The sequence below is a fragment of the Belonocnema kinseyi genome, chromosome 6, assembly GCF_010883055.1.
Source record: "Belonocnema kinseyi isolate 2016_QV_RU_SX_M_011 chromosome 6, B_treatae_v1, whole genome shotgun sequence".
Taxonomy (NCBI): Eukaryota; Metazoa; Arthropoda; class Insecta; order Hymenoptera; family Cynipidae; genus Belonocnema; species Belonocnema kinseyi.
In genome coordinates this window covers 58,971,592-58,987,310 of record NC_046662.1, presented here as the reverse complement: position 1 = coordinate 58,987,310, position 15,719 = coordinate 58,971,592, and the positions used below count along the sequence as shown (strand labels likewise).

Genomic DNA, 15,719 nt, shown 5'->3' with positions numbered 1-15,719 from the left:
TCTTTGAAAACATTGAAATCGTTGTAAAATCTTTGAAATGTACATTTGTTAAATCATTAAAATATGTGTGAAATCTTTGTGGGATCTTTGAAAACATTGAAATCTTTGTAAAGTCTTTAAAATCATTAAAATTTCTATTAAATCTTTGAAGTCATTTGAAGTTTTTTACAATCTGAAATATTTGTGAAATCTTTTTAAATCTTTGAGATTGTCTGTGAAATCTTTAAAATCTGTGTTAAATATTTATGAAATCTTTGAGATCATTGAAATCTTGTAAATATTTCAAAAAGCATTGATATCTTTCTGGAAACTCGGTAAAATATTTACAAATTTGGAAATCCTTAAAATATTTATGAAAACTTAAATTATTTTGTGAAATCTCTGAAATCCTTGAAGTCTTTAATTTTTTTAAATCTTTGTGAAATCTTTGAAATATTTTTAAAGTTTTGAAATCTTGTGAAATATTTATAAAATCTTTCTAAAATTTTTGAAATCTTTTAAATCTGTTAAAGTTTTTGAATTATTTCTAAAATCGCTGAAATCTTTGTGAAATGTTTCTGAAATTTTTGAAATCTCTTAAATAGTTGTGAAATCATTGAAATTAGTAAATTTTATGTTAAATGTTTATGAAATCTTCAGAAAATCTTTGAAATATTTGTGAAATCATTCTGAAATATTTAGAAAATCTTTTTAAATTAAAAATTTTTTAAATCCTTTAAGTCTATTGAAAGTTTTTGAAATCTCTAAAACCTTTAAGATCTTGTTTACTTTTAAATCTCTTTAATTTTGTTGAAATCTCACAAATATTTATGAAATTATTGAAATCTGTATTTGAAGTTATTCTGGAATCTTTTAAAGCTTTTGAAAATTTTTATGATATCATTGAAATCTTTATAAAATCTTTTAAAAATGTGTGAAACATTTCTGAATACTTTACACTCCTTTTGAAATGTTTGGAAAGACTTGTTAATTAAATTTTTTGTTTGAAATCCTTGAAGTTTATTAGAAAATTTAAAAAATCTTTCAAATCTTTGAGATCTTTGTGAAATCTTTTGGAATGTTTTAAATTTATTCAGTCATTGTGAAGTCTGAAATATTTTTAGAAACTTTGAAATCTTTTCAAATCTGCGAAATATTTTTTAACGTTTTGATATCTTTTTAAAACTTTTGAGAAATCTTTTTAAATATTTGTGAAACATTTAAAAACTTTCGGAATTAAAAAAAATATGTTGCACGCTCAAAAGGCAAGTAATCAACCCCGCGAACTCAATAAATGTATTAATAAATTCATAATATATGTATATAATGAATTTATAAGTATATATGCTTTTGAGTATTTTTGAAATTTTATTGCGCGTTTTTTATAGCTAATTTTCGTAAAATTAATTTAAAGTGAAGAGAGTAATTTGTCTAAATCTAAAAAACTCACTGAAAGGGTTTTTATAAAAATGTGTAAAATTTGTATTATAAAATTATCACCTTGGCGAAATATAAGGAAATAATTTGTTTGTTTTAATTTGGAAGTTAAGAATTCATGGACTATCTTGTTTCAAAATTGATGAAATCCCTTCAGCATAGGCTTATTTGCAAGAATTCTATACATTTTCAACTTATAATTTACCATTCCTGGAGGTAAACAGTATTACAATATGAACGGCTTCGCTCTTTCAATTTTTGTAAAAGCTAGTGTCGTTGACATCTATTTGAATTTAGTCAAGTTTGGACATCTATGGGAATGTTGAGAATTCATTGCAAACGCTGAAATTAATAAATTGAATTTCAAACATGAAATTGTTTAATTTTGAGCGATTTTAATTAAAAATACTCTAAAATTTCCAAAAAAAAAAACCTTGGACAAACTGATATTTGTCATCTTGTTTGTAATCCGAATTTCTAATAAATCTGAAATTTCGCCAGTATTTCAATATGTAGTTCAAATAATTTGCTTGATTATCAAATTACAGCTGAGCCTGAGCAGAAAGCGCAGTAAAAGAACAACTCAAAGGAAGGAAACACAGCTCTCTTTAAAAATCGGCTTTGTCATGGACAACGTGGAAACCGTTCGCGATTTGGAGAAACATTTCCAGAATCTTCGCAACCGTCTTCTTTACGTGGAGGATCCGAAATTCTTTCCATTCCCTCGCGACGTGAAACTCTACAAAGGCGACACGCTCGTGATCGAAGGCGAGAATTTAATCTACGCGAGTGACGAATCCGACGTAAATGTCACCGTGGGAACTCTGCCTTGCAACGTCACTTCTCTCGCCCTGACTCAGTTGGTTTGCATTCCACCTGACCAACAGCCAGCAGACACCGATGAACTGGGAGTTAAAACGGATCGGGGTCTGCCTCTTGTAGTTGTGCGTATTGGCCGCAGTCTTCGTTTTCCCATCGGCTATTTGCACTATGATGTCATCAAGTCCTACCCGATACCTCCGGAAGCAATCGCAGGAATTGCTGCTGGCACATTCGGTTTGGTGTTTCTCTTTGTCCTGGTGCTGGTGATATACAGACGGAAGAGCACGCAGGCTGAGAGGGAGTACAAGAGGATACAAATTCAGATGGACACTCTGGAGAGCAATGTGAGGATGGAGTGTAAACAGGCATTTGCTGAACTTCAAACGGATATGACGGACTTGACGGCCGATTTGGAATCTTCGGGAATTCCGACTTTGGATCACAAGAACTATATTATGAAGGTCTTTTTTCCAGGAGTGATAGATCATCCGATTTTAAACGATCCGAGGAACAGATCGACTCTGACGAGGACAAATTATGACGCGGCAATGGTCCAGTTTGAACAACTTGTCAATAACAAGTGTTTTATTCTGACGTTCATCGAGACGCTGGAGGCGCAAAAGGACTTTAATATCAGGGACAAGGTGAATGTCGCCTCTCTACTCATGGTTGTTCTCATGAGCAAAATGGAGTATGCGACCGATATACTGATGAATCTTCTCCTCCGTCTGATCGACAAATCCGTCGATACCAAACACCCTCAACTAATGTTGAGACGAACCGAGTCTGTCGTCGAGAAAATGCTGACCAACTGGATGGCTCTCTGCATGTACAACTACCTGAAAGACTATGCCGGGTCGTCGCTCTTTCTCCTCTTCAAGGCCATCAAGCACCAAATAGAGAAAGGACCCGTGGATGTGATAACCCACGAGGCCAGGTACTCGCTCTCCGAGGAGCGTCTGCTTAGAGAGCAAATTGACCACTCTGTCGTCACTCTCCACGTCGTGCAGGACGATCTCGACGAAAAGATCCAGTGTAAGGTCCTCGACTGCGACACCATCAGCCAAGTGAAATCAAAGATACTTGATGCGCTCTACAAAAATACTCCCTTTTCTCTGAGGCCCTCGGTCCACGAGGTCGACCTTGAGTGGCGACACGGCCGAGGCGGTCATCTCACGCTTCAGGATGAGGACTTGACGACCAAGTGTAGCGGTGACTGGAAAAAGATCAACACCCTGGCCCACTATGGTGTCAAGGAGTCGGCAGTCATGTCCCTGATTCCACGACAGAATGACGGGTTCTCGGTAGCTTGCAAGCAACCCTGTCACAACTGCAAGCCGTCCCATCATCATCTTCTTCCGCAGCAGAATCTCCATCAGCAGCATTACAACAGGCACATGAATCACTGTTCAACTCTGCATCTGCCAACAACGCCCAATCACGGATTAATAAGTCCAACACTCTACTCTCATCCGCCAGGCGGTGGTATTTACTTTGATCCCCAGCACTCGCCTCCGATGATCACCGCGAACGGAGACATTGAGAGCGGTCACGGGGGAAATCCAAGACTCTACCATCTGGTCAGGCCTCTCGATGAGGTGCACTACGCTCCGGGAATGGGTTACGCGAGTAGCAAACAACATCACAATCCGGAACGGACACACAAGGCAATTCCCGAGATTTTTCTCACGAGACTCCTCTCGACGAAGGGCACTGTGCAGAAATTTGTGGATGATTTCCTGAATACAATTTTAACGGCAAATGACGCCTTGCCAAGTGCTGTCAAGTGGCTATTTGATCTGCTTGATGAGGCGGCCAAGAGGCATGGAATTATCGATCCCGAGGTACCACACGCGTGGAAGTCGAATAGTTTGCCTTTGAGGTTCTGGGTGAACTTTATCAAGAATCCAGACTTTATGTTCGATATCAATAAGACGACGACGGTCGACTCGAGTTTGTCGGTGATAGCACAGACTTTTATGGACGCATGTTCAACGACGGAGCATCGGCTGGGCAAGGACTCGCCTTCGAATAAGTTACTCTTTGCGAAGGACATACCTCACTACAGGGAAAAAGTCGGCCGATTTTATTTGGATGTACAGAGACTGCCGCAAATCACTGACCAGGAGATGTCGAGTGCCATGCAACAGCTGAGTGCGGCCCATGCCAACGAGTTTGATGTGATTGCAGCGCTTAAAGAGTTGTATATCTACGTCAGTAAATATTACGAACAAGTGAGTACTTTTCATATATATATTTTTTTAGATATTACCTAAGGGAGCGTTCACATATTACATAAAATTATTTTTAAGGGGGGAATGGGGGATAAGCACTTGCAGAAAAATATATTTTTTTTTGTTGTGAAATATTTTTAAAATATTGTATCAAAATTTGAAGTAAATCGGAGCTGAACTCTTGAAGTTATAGATTTAAAGCCGACACAGCTCATAAACCGCAGTTGCACTTGAAAATATAGGAACATGCCAGAAGACAATGAAAAAGACTATAAAATAATAGAATTTTTATTAGTTTTCACTACACTTTCTACATTTGTGAAGTGTGCGCAGTGCAATGGAAAAAAGAAGGAGCTAAAATCGTTAAAATAATAAATTTTTGTCTTCAATTTTTCAATGTTTAAAACTTTAAACGAGTTTTTCTCGAAACCACATTTTAAAAGTCCGTTCCAGCGATTTTACAAAAACTACTGAGCCGATCCTTCTCAAACTTGGTACAACATTTAAATACATTTACTTTAACCAAATCTCTAAAAAAAATTAATAAAAAAAGCGTTTTTTTCCATGCATTATCCCCCCGCCTCCTAACAAAATAATTTAATTTAGAACATAATAGTTGAATGTTCAACCTAAAGCAATAAATTCTCAACAAAAAAGTATATTGTTTATATTTCAATCAAAAAAGATTAAATTTATATACAAGGAAAAGGAAAGAATTTTAAAAGCAAAAAGACGAATTTTCAACAAATAAAGATTTTTCACTTAAGAAAGAAATAAAAGTTTATTTGATTTGTTGAACCATCAAGCCAAAATACGAATTTTCTTTATAAAAATTAAATTTTCAAACAAACAAATATGACTAGCAAAAAATTAATTTTCTATAAAACAAAAATGAAATTTGAAACTAAAAAAATTATTTTTTTTTTACCAAAAAAGGAGGATTTTCAACTAAAAAAGATCAATCTTTAAAAAAAGGAAAGTTTAATTTGCAGTTAAAAAATTAATTTTAAACCATAAAATGCTTTTACACTAGACAATTAAATTTTAAAGCAAAGACAAAAGCCTTAAATCAAAAAATTAATTTTTAAGAATGTAATTTAACTTTTTCCCAAGTAGTTAAATTTTCAATTAAAAAAAAAAAAAAATTATTTTGCAAGAAAGTAGTTAAAGTTTCAACCAAATAGATGAATTTTTCAACTAAAAATATAAATCTTCAAAAAAAATTATTTTTTAACAAAGTGACTCGGCCAAATCTTGCAAACAAAATAATTGAATTTTTATTTTTATTTTAAAATAAAATTCTAAAAATGTAGCTCAAGTTTCTGCGAAAAAATTGAATTTTCAATCCAAAAAGACAAATTTTCTCAACCAAAAAGGAAGAATTTTTAACAAAATAATTGAATTCTCTACCAAATAGTTTCATCTTTATCCAAGAAAGATGAAGTTTGTGCCAAAACATATGAATTTTTAATAAAAAAAACAACTTTTTTTAAAAAGGTGAACTTTTTCCCAGAAAAGATTTCAATTCATTTTTCAACACCAAAATGTAAATTTAAAACAAAAAGTAAATTTTCTACGAAATAATTAAATTTTAAACAAAACAGTAGAATTTTTGAAACAAAAAGTATGACTTGAACAAAACAATTTAATTTTCAACCAAACAGTTGCATTTTTATCCAAGAAAGATGAAATTTCTCTTAGAACAGATACATTTTTACTAAAAAAAAGACAATTCAAAAAAATAGTTGAGATCTCATCCAGAAAAGGTTTTAGTTCTCTTTTCAACGCCAAAGTATTAAATTTAAAGAAAAATTAAATTTTTTACAAAATAGTATAAAAGTATCATTTTTCAACAAAATTGTTGAATTTTCCACCAAATCAGTTGCATTTTTATCCAAAAAAGATCAAATTTCTCTCAAAACAGATTAATTTTTATTTAATAAAAAACAAATTTTCTATAAAAATAGTTTAATTTTCATCTAAAAAAGATTCCAGTTGACTTTTCAAGATGAAAATATGAATTTTTTAACAAAAAATAAGTTTCTACGAAAAAATTGAATTTTCAATCCAAAAAAACAAATTTTTTCCACCAAAAAACATGAATTTTTAACAAAATAATTGAATTATTTACCAAACAGTTTCATTTTCGTCCAAGAAAGATGAAGTTTGTGCCAAAGCATATGAATTTTTAATAAAAAACAACTTTTTTTTAAAAAGGTGAACTTTTGTCCAAAAAAGATTTCAGTTCATTTTTCAACAGCAAAATATAAATTTCAAACAAAAGTAAATTTTCTACGAAATAATTAAATTTTAAACAAAACAGTAGAATTACGATCCAAAAAGTATTACTTTAACAAAACAATTTAATTTTTAACCAAACATTTGCATTTTTATCCAAGAAAGATTAAATTTTTCTTAAAACAGATGAATTCTTAATTAAAAAATTATCAAGTTTCAAAAAATATTTGAATTCTCATCTAGAAAAGGTTTTAGTTCTCTTTTCAACGCCAAAAGGTTTTAGTTCTCTTTTCAACGCCAAAGTATTAAATTTAAACAAAAAGTAAATTGTTTACAAAATAGTCAAAAAGTATGATTTTTCAACAGAATTGTTGAATTTTCCACCAAACAGTTACATTTTTATCTAAGAAAGATATAATTTCTGGTAAAGTAGGTGAATTCTAAAATCAAAAAGACCAACTTCACAGGGTTTTACAAAATATTTGAAAAAAATGGAGTCAGTTTAAAAGATATTTAGGATATTTAGAACTTTACAAATTTAAACTTTCTAAATATCTTTCTAACTTATTCGAATCTTTCCTATTTTTTTTTAATTCTGCAAAATTAGAAAAAATGTCTTTAAAATTGTTCACCTTCATTTTGACAATTTTGAAAGTCTTGAAATTTTTTGCTATCTTTTTCAATTTCCTCGTGAATCTTAAGAAAATTGACTTATTTCCTTAAAACTTGTCTAAACTCTTAAAAAGCTTTTAAACTTTTTGTTCGAAATCTTAAAAAATCTACATTTTGTTAAAAATTCTTGGAAATCTTTTCTAGTTTTAAATTATTTTTAAATTTTTTGTAAAAGTTTTAAATATCTCTTAAACTTACTGAAAATTTTTATAAAATTTTGTAATCTTGCTACATTCTTTTTCGAAATTTTTGGAAATCATTTGAAATTTTCCCATGAATCTTAAGAAAATAAGTTATAGAATTAAAAAAATAAAAATTAATGAAACTTTTTTATTTCACCTATTACAAAGTTTAGTAATTATTTTATTACTTTAGGGTGTATTTTTTATTTGTGAAATAATACGTCAAATTTTTAGCTTCGTATCATTTATTCAGTACTGCGAATTAAAATTTTTAAAAGCCTTGATTAAATTTCAAACAATTCTCTAATGTAAAAATATTCATTTTATAATGTATAACACTAAAATTTTTTACTTTTAAACGTATGACACGTAATATTATATTATACTATTTATAATATAAATGATTAAATGTATAATTCTTAAGTGCTTAATTTTCAATTTTGAACGCTGCAATTAAAATTTAATTTTTTACGATTTTAATCAAAATAATTTTACTTTAAAGGGTTCCCGTTTTAAAAAAAGGGTTTAATTTCACGTTTATATTAATTAAATTCCAATTGTTAACATGTAGTTTAATTTAGAATACTTGAAATAGAAAATTGTTGAGGTTTTAAACTTTCAATATTTTAATGACTTAAAAGCCGGGAAAGCCCGTTAACTTTTTTTTAGCCACTGTAAATTTCAATTTATTTATTTTTTGTTTTTTTAATTCTACTATGCAAATAGCGGAATTAAACATTAAAACTAAAAACTTTTGTAATATTTGAAACATAAACACTTTTTTAATGAATCCAAACATTATTTTCTGTGTTTTTTTTAATTTTGGTTATTTATTCTTTTGGATTAGATTACAAATTTTCCTCTAGGAAAGTTCGTTGTAATACAAACTAAGAATGCCTGTAAATTTCTCGGAGCAATTAGGAGAGACAGGGTCTTTGGGGTGCTATATTTTATTCACTTTAATCTCTCTCATCCTCTTATACATTTACATCACCTGGCTGGAAAGGAAGGAAGCATTAGTGCAAAAGCACTAACGAACTTTCATGTTGTAAATCTCATTTTTCTTACGGAAAATTCTTGAAAAATGCGCTTTTAAAATTCTTTTTTCTTTTCTTTTGTTATATTATATATAGCTTGATAATAAGGATCTATCTCTGACAAATAATTTCTATAAAGTAGTGACAGATGTTTCGATAATTTGAAAGTGCTTCAATAACCAATTCAATATCTTGTATATAAAAACATATAATTCATGTTGAAAAATTCGTAAATCCAGGATGGCCGTAGGTCAGAGAAAAATTAGGGAATTTTGAAAACCCAAGTTTTTATCAATGTAGTCATAATTTCTATTTCTTTTTTGCCATTACTTCCTCCTGACAATTATGTTTTTAGTTAAAAAATGTGTTTTTTTTTTGGGTTGTAATTCAACAATTTCGTTCAAAAGTCTACCTCTTTATTTGAAAATTTAAGTGCTGTTTAATTCGTCTTTTTGGGTAGAAAATTACAACTATTTTTATAGAAAATTAACTTTAAATTAAAAATGGATATTTTAATGTAAAAATGCAAGTGAAATGTTCCTTAGTTAACCATCCAACTTTTTGTTTGAAAATTCATCCTTTTGGTTTTAACATTTATCTGTTTTAGTAGACATCAAATCTTTTTTTCGGATAAAAATGCAACTGTTTTGTTCCAAATTAATCTTCTTTGTGTAAAAACTCAAGTATTATCTTAAGAATGCGTATGTTATCGTTGAATTCAATTTTAAAAGATTTTAAATTAAAATCTTCTTCGATTCAAATATCTACCATTACATTATTTGCTGAAAATTCATCCTTTGTTTTTAATTAAGTAATAATATTAAGTAATAATAATTTTAAATTCAGTTTTTAAAATGAAAATTCAACTATTTCAGTTAAAGATTTATCATTTTAGTTGAAAATTCATATTTTTTAGTTGCAGCTTTAACTGTTTTACAGAAAATTTGTCCTTTGGCTTGAAAACGCAACCATTTGGATGCATTTTTTTCTTTCTTGAGTAAATAATCTATATTGGTAGAAAATTCGTCTTTTCGGTTGAAAATTTTGTCTCTGGTTGAAAATTCGATCTTTTGGTTGAATTCAGTTGTTTTTTATTCAGCATGAAAATCTTCTTTGGTTAAAATATCTACTATTACATTATTTGTTAAAAATGTATGCTTTTTTGTTAAAAATTTAATGACTTGTTTGCAAATTTACCTATTTTGTTGAAAGTTAATTTGTTTTAGTTCAAAATTCATCTTTTTGGTTCGAAATTCCTAATTTTTTATAAAAAATGCAATTGTTTGGTTGAAAATTAACATGTATGTTTGAAAATCCATATTTGCGGGTTGAAAGTTCAACGGTTTTACAGAAAATTTTTCTTTTGACTTGGGTGAACTTTTCCTTTTTTTGTTAAACCTTTATCTTTGGCTGAAAATTAATCTTCTTTGTTAGAAATTCCTTGCTTGGTTTTAAAATTTCTTTCTTTTTGTATAAATTTCATTTTTTTTTTCATTGAAGTATCAACGATTACATTTTTTGTTGAAAATTCATCTTTGTAAGTTGAAAATTCAACTATTTGGTTAAGAGTTTAACTATTTAACTTTCTGTTGAAAATTGGTCTCTTTTGCTTTAAAATTCAATTATTTTGTTGTAAATGTAAGTTTTTGGTTAAAAATTAATTGCTTTTAAAAATTCAAGTATGTGGTTAAAAAGTAAACTATTTTGCTAACATTTTAATTATTTCGTTGAAAGTTCAACTATCTTAGTAGAGAATTCAACTATTTTGTTGAAATTTCCCCTTTCTAGGTTATAAATTTAACTATTTTAGTTTAAAATGAACTTATTTGGTTTAAAATTGACTACCCCTCACTGGATTCTAAGTTGCTTCAGGCCCTCGATGCGATGTCCTCCATCAAAATAATGCCTTTGTCTTTCAAATTACCCATTTCCTTGCCATTGATTTAATCAATCAATTTTCTATTGTTTTTTTCGTTGGTAGAGCTGTTGAAAATTTAAGAAAAAAAACCGCATTTTTCGAAAATTATTAAAAGAGAATATTATTTAAAATAATGATAACTTTATAAACGCTGGGTGATGTTATTGAACCTCAAAACTTAGTTTTGTAGAAATTGTTGATGTACATTGTTGTCTTTAGAGTTTAGAGTCAAGTGAATCGAAAACAGTTGACTTGTTTCAAACGTTTTGGCACATAATGGCGATCCTTATCAGTGAGTTTTCTTAAATCTGTGAAAAGTACATAATTTCTTGCAGGTATGATCTTTTACAATTGAAAGTACTATTCTTAAAAAAAAATCTCGTAACGAAGAACAACTAATGAAAAAACAATTAAAATGTAGTAGGAAAATCTTGTAACAAAATTTATAAACAAATCTTTTTAAAGTTTTTAGAAAAGTCTGCAGCCAAAGAACTCTTTTTAAATTATTTTTTAGCGATGTATATTAAATCCAATTTTTTGTATTGAAACCCTTAAACACAACTTCTTATGTATAAGAGAAATAGTCTTAATTAATGAATTTTTCTGGTATGATGAGGAATTATATCTGTGAAAGTGAAATTTTTCCTCTTGAAAATCGCTCTGTAGTAAAAATACAAAATTTAAAAAAAACTTTGTAGCTAAATAATTATTCAAATATTTTTTGAAAACTTTCCTTTTCCTTATATCAACGAAAAGTTGGTGCCAATTTACTACAAAGTAGTAGGAATACAGATTGTCGAGGAACTTTATACTTAAAAAAATGTTTCCTCGATTTCTTATACACAAATTTTCCTTGAACAAAGTTTTGTATCTCTTTAAATATTTAAATTAAAATTTTTCAAAATGTTCATAATTTCAATTTTTTAAATAGAAATGTACTGAGTTTCCTGTCTTAAAATTATTTCAATGAAAGAAAGAATTTCAAAAATCACACTGTAGTACAAAATAAAGTTGTAAACAAGAGCATTGTAGTTATATAATTCTGCTTTTAAATTTAACATTAAAGGGACTGCAATTTTTTTCTGACAACTTAAAAAAAATGTTGTTAAAAAATTGTACTACTGCATTCTAATTTTTTTCATCAATGTTTTATTTCGTTAAAATACATTGATTCAATAATACTGAATGATTTATCAATAGTTATTAATGAAATAAAATTCAATATAAATGTTAAGTTAAATAATGTATATAATTTAGAAACTGAGATATTAACCAAAGAATAACACTTCCAATTGTAAAACTGCGTACCTATAAGACGTTATGTACTTTTCGCAGATTGATTAAACGTCACTGATAAGGGTCACCATTGTGGGCCGAAACTTACGTTTGTTAACTTAAATTAATTATTATCTCACTACAATTTAAAAGTGGATCAAAAGTGAAAATTTTTAGAAAAAACTGCAACATACGAGAGTGACTGTAAGAGAATATTTTTATAAATAATAATAATAATAATAATAACTTGTTCAAACACTTACTTCAGTTAACTTGAATCAATTATTAATCCACGATAACTTGAAAAGTGGAAAATTGTATTTATTGTTTTTATTTATTCATTATTTATAATTGTATTGTATTGTATGTATAATTGACCAAAAGTGAAAAATTGATTAATTTTTCGTCCATAAAGTGTGCATATATCATATTTATACATTATTAGTTTGGAAATAATCTAATTATGTATATTTAAATGATTTTCTTGGACATGCTGATATTCTTTAAATAGGAATAGATTTAAGTTGGAAGACAAATGGATTATCTCTAAAGGGGACGTAGCATCGGGGCAATCGTCTTTTCCTCCACGGCTACCTGCGAAACCTTCCCCTTCCACTGCGCAACGACACTGCCCCTCACTGGGTTCGAAGTTGCTTCAGGTCCTCGATGTTATGTCCCCCAAAAATATAATGCGTTTGTCTTTCAAATTACCAATTTCCTCGCCATTTTCACGCCTATACATTGATTAAAAATTCTAATAGGCCGATGAAATCCCTGGCATTTTGACGAGTTTGAGAATATAATCGTTAATATAGGTAGATTTTTAACAATTTCAATTAGAATATTGAATTTTCATAAGCTCCCCATTGAGTGAATGAAGTGAGTCAAAATAAATCTTCTATTGTTTTTTTTTTCGTTGGTAAAGCTGTTGAAAATTGTATTTTTCAAAGATTGATTAAAACTCACTGACGATAGCCACGTTTGTGGGCCGAAACGTGTGAAACGACTTAATTGATATCAATTTACCTGACCCTAAAGCGACCAACGTAATCAACAATTTCTAAAAAATAATACCTTCCTGAGACACTTACGTTTGTTAACTTAAGTTAATTCTTATCTCATTACAATTTAAAAGTGGAACAAAAGTGAAATTTTTTAGAAAAAACTGCAACATACGAGAGTTATTGCAAGATAATATTTTTATAAATAATAATAATAACTTGTTCAAACACATTTTCGTGAACTTGAAACAATTATTAATCCACCATAACTTAAAAAGTGGAAAATTGTATTTATTGTTTTTATTTATCTATTATTTATAATTGTATTGATATGTATGTACATAATTGACCAAATGTGGAAAATTGTATCATTTATCGTCCACAAAATGTTTATATATCATATTTATACTTTATTAGATTGGAATTATTCTAATTTTCTATATTTCAATGATTTTCTTGGACATACTGATATTCTTCATATAGAAATAGATATAAGTTGGAAGACAAAGGGGTTATCTCCACAGGGGACATAGCATCGAGGGCCTGGAGCAACTTCGAATCCAGTGAGGGGTAGTGTCGCTGCACACTGGAAGGGGAAGGGTATCAATGTATTTTCATAAATTGTGTATGATTTCAGAAAATATCATTATAGAATATCACGGAATTTTATAATATTTTAGTGCATTTTAAAGAATTCATTTATGAGAAGTGACGTATTTTGTAGGAGTTTAAAGATTTGAAAAGAATGGAATTCACCCTGAATTCTTTGGAATTCTCTTGAATTTTCTTGAAGTTTTTTATTTCATCTGAATTTCTATAAATTTACTTTTTTTCTACTCAATTCAATGGATTTTTTTTAAATTTTTAAAACTTTTCATTTAATTGATCCTTGGGTTCAATTGGTAAAATTATTCAAGGATTTGATATATTTTAACGTATTGTTTTTCTCAAATTCCTTGGCATTTTCAATAGCTTTAAAGAATATCCTTTTAAATTCTTTCGAATACTTCTAAATTCACTAAATGATACCCAATTGAGTTAATTTTTCCATGTTTTTGAATTGTTTTCAATTCACTTGAATGCGTTTTGATTTCAGGTTGATTTTTAATGAATTTCATTTAATTCTTTTTATTTCTTTTAAATGTCTCTGAATTCGCTAAAAATTCTTCTTTTAGAAAATAGTAGGGTTTCAATTTTTTTAAAATATTTTTAGTTTGTCTAGGAATTCACTCTGAACTCTTTTAAATTTTTTGGAATTCTATTGAATTTTGTGAAGTTTGAAAAGTTTTTTTTAGTTGATCCTGAAGTCTATTCACCTCACCTTGAATTCTTAGGCATTTCATCAAATTCTTTGAATTCCCTTGAATTTTTCTAAGCTTACTTTAATGTTACTGCATTCAATTAAGTTTTTCCAAATTGTTTTAAATGCATTTTATTTTTTATTTAATTCACCTTGTATTTTTATGAATTTCGTTAAATTCTTCTCTTTGATTTTCAATTCCTGTAAATTCAATCCAGTTTTACGGAAATCAATGGATTTTGTTGGATTTTTTAATAGTTTCCCCAATTTATTTTTATTCTTTTGAATATAAATTAAGTTATTCCGAAATCTTCTGAATTTGTCCTCAATTCGTTACCTTTTGAGCGCGAAAAAAGTATACTATGAGCGTGACAAAAAGTACCCTTTGGTTCCTATATTTTATTCCATAGGGACTGTGAGGCCTGCAATTTTCAAAATTCGAATCTTAAAATATTAAATTTTTAACGTGTTGAGACTGTCCTATTTTCGAAATTTGAATCTAAAATCATAATAGTTTTGTGATTCTCCAATTCCAATTCAAATTGTTTAATTTTTAGTACTTCGACGTAGAAAATATACAATTGAACTCATTTTTCTAATTAAATTGTCCAAAATCGTTTGTGTATTTTTTAAATTTCAGACGCTTGCAATTCGAATTTAATTATTTAATAATCGATTTTTAAATTTGCATATTTTTATGTTAGTAAATAGAAATCCTGAGACATGTAAGTGTGATTTTACTTACTGTATGATTTAAAGTCAATCGGTTTTTTTGCGAAAGGTTTGCTGATGCTTATCGACTTTTGCAATTGATAATATATGTGGAAAAAGTGTGGGTTTCGCAAAGAGAGTTAAGTTTTTTATAGTCCGGGAGAAGTTGCGAATATTCACCTGACATTAAATTTTTTTTTGCAGATTCTAGAGGCCTTGGAGACAGACGCAGGCTGTCGCAAGCTACACCTAGCGCATAGACTGGAAAACGTGGCGTGCACACTCGAAGGAGAAGAGACTAGTGCCTGCTGACACAACCTTTCAGCCATCTTCGTGGAACCCGTCGATTTCTCGAGAAACACTGATTAGTGCCTCCACTTCACGCATCAGATACACCTCGTTACATATGTACAAATCTACAAATCTACCCACCCACCACGCGATTAGACAAATTCCGCAGTGTTGATCGTCTTCTTTGTCGAAAACCGGGATTGATGACGATCCTCGGTATTTCTTTTATCGTCGGGCATCAAAAAATCCCTCGTGCAAACCTTTACAGGACGAAAAAGCAGACAACAAAAAAAACCGAGGACTGTCCCCTACCGTCCAAGAAAAATGGACGTAAATGATCCCTCGGAAGACGTTGTTGTTGTTGTTGTTGTCGTTGACCTTTTCCTGTCAAGTTTCGCGCGAAGCCACCCCCCACACTAAGTTTACACTAACGAGAAAAAATAAATAGACATTAAAAACAAACTAAAAATGCAAGTGAGAAAGCCATAGTGTCCACCAGAACGTTTGTACGATTGTGTACAGCAGCGAGTAGTCTGTGATCCGAGCACACGAGTGGCTATGCCTACTTATCTTCATTAATATTGATATGTTATATAAATAAAATAAAAAAATACATAAGAAT

General features: G+C 29.5%; 1 protein-coding gene across 1 annotated transcript in view; it reads left to right on the top strand.

Annotated features, from left to right (window-relative positions):
• Window positions 1–15,713, top strand: part of LOC117174918 (plexin-B) — a 69,366-nt gene extending 53,653 nt beyond the window's left edge. Inside the window, exons 7-8 of the mRNA XM_033364373.1 lie at window positions 1,965–4,472; window positions 15,011–15,713. Coding sequence (XP_033220264.1) covers window positions 1,965–4,472; window positions 15,011–15,118 — 2,616 coding nt within the window. The 3' untranslated portion in view covers window positions 15,119–15,713. The remainder of the gene's footprint in view (window positions 1–1,964; window positions 4,473–15,010) is intronic.
• Window positions 15,714–15,719: the final 6 nt, after the last annotated feature.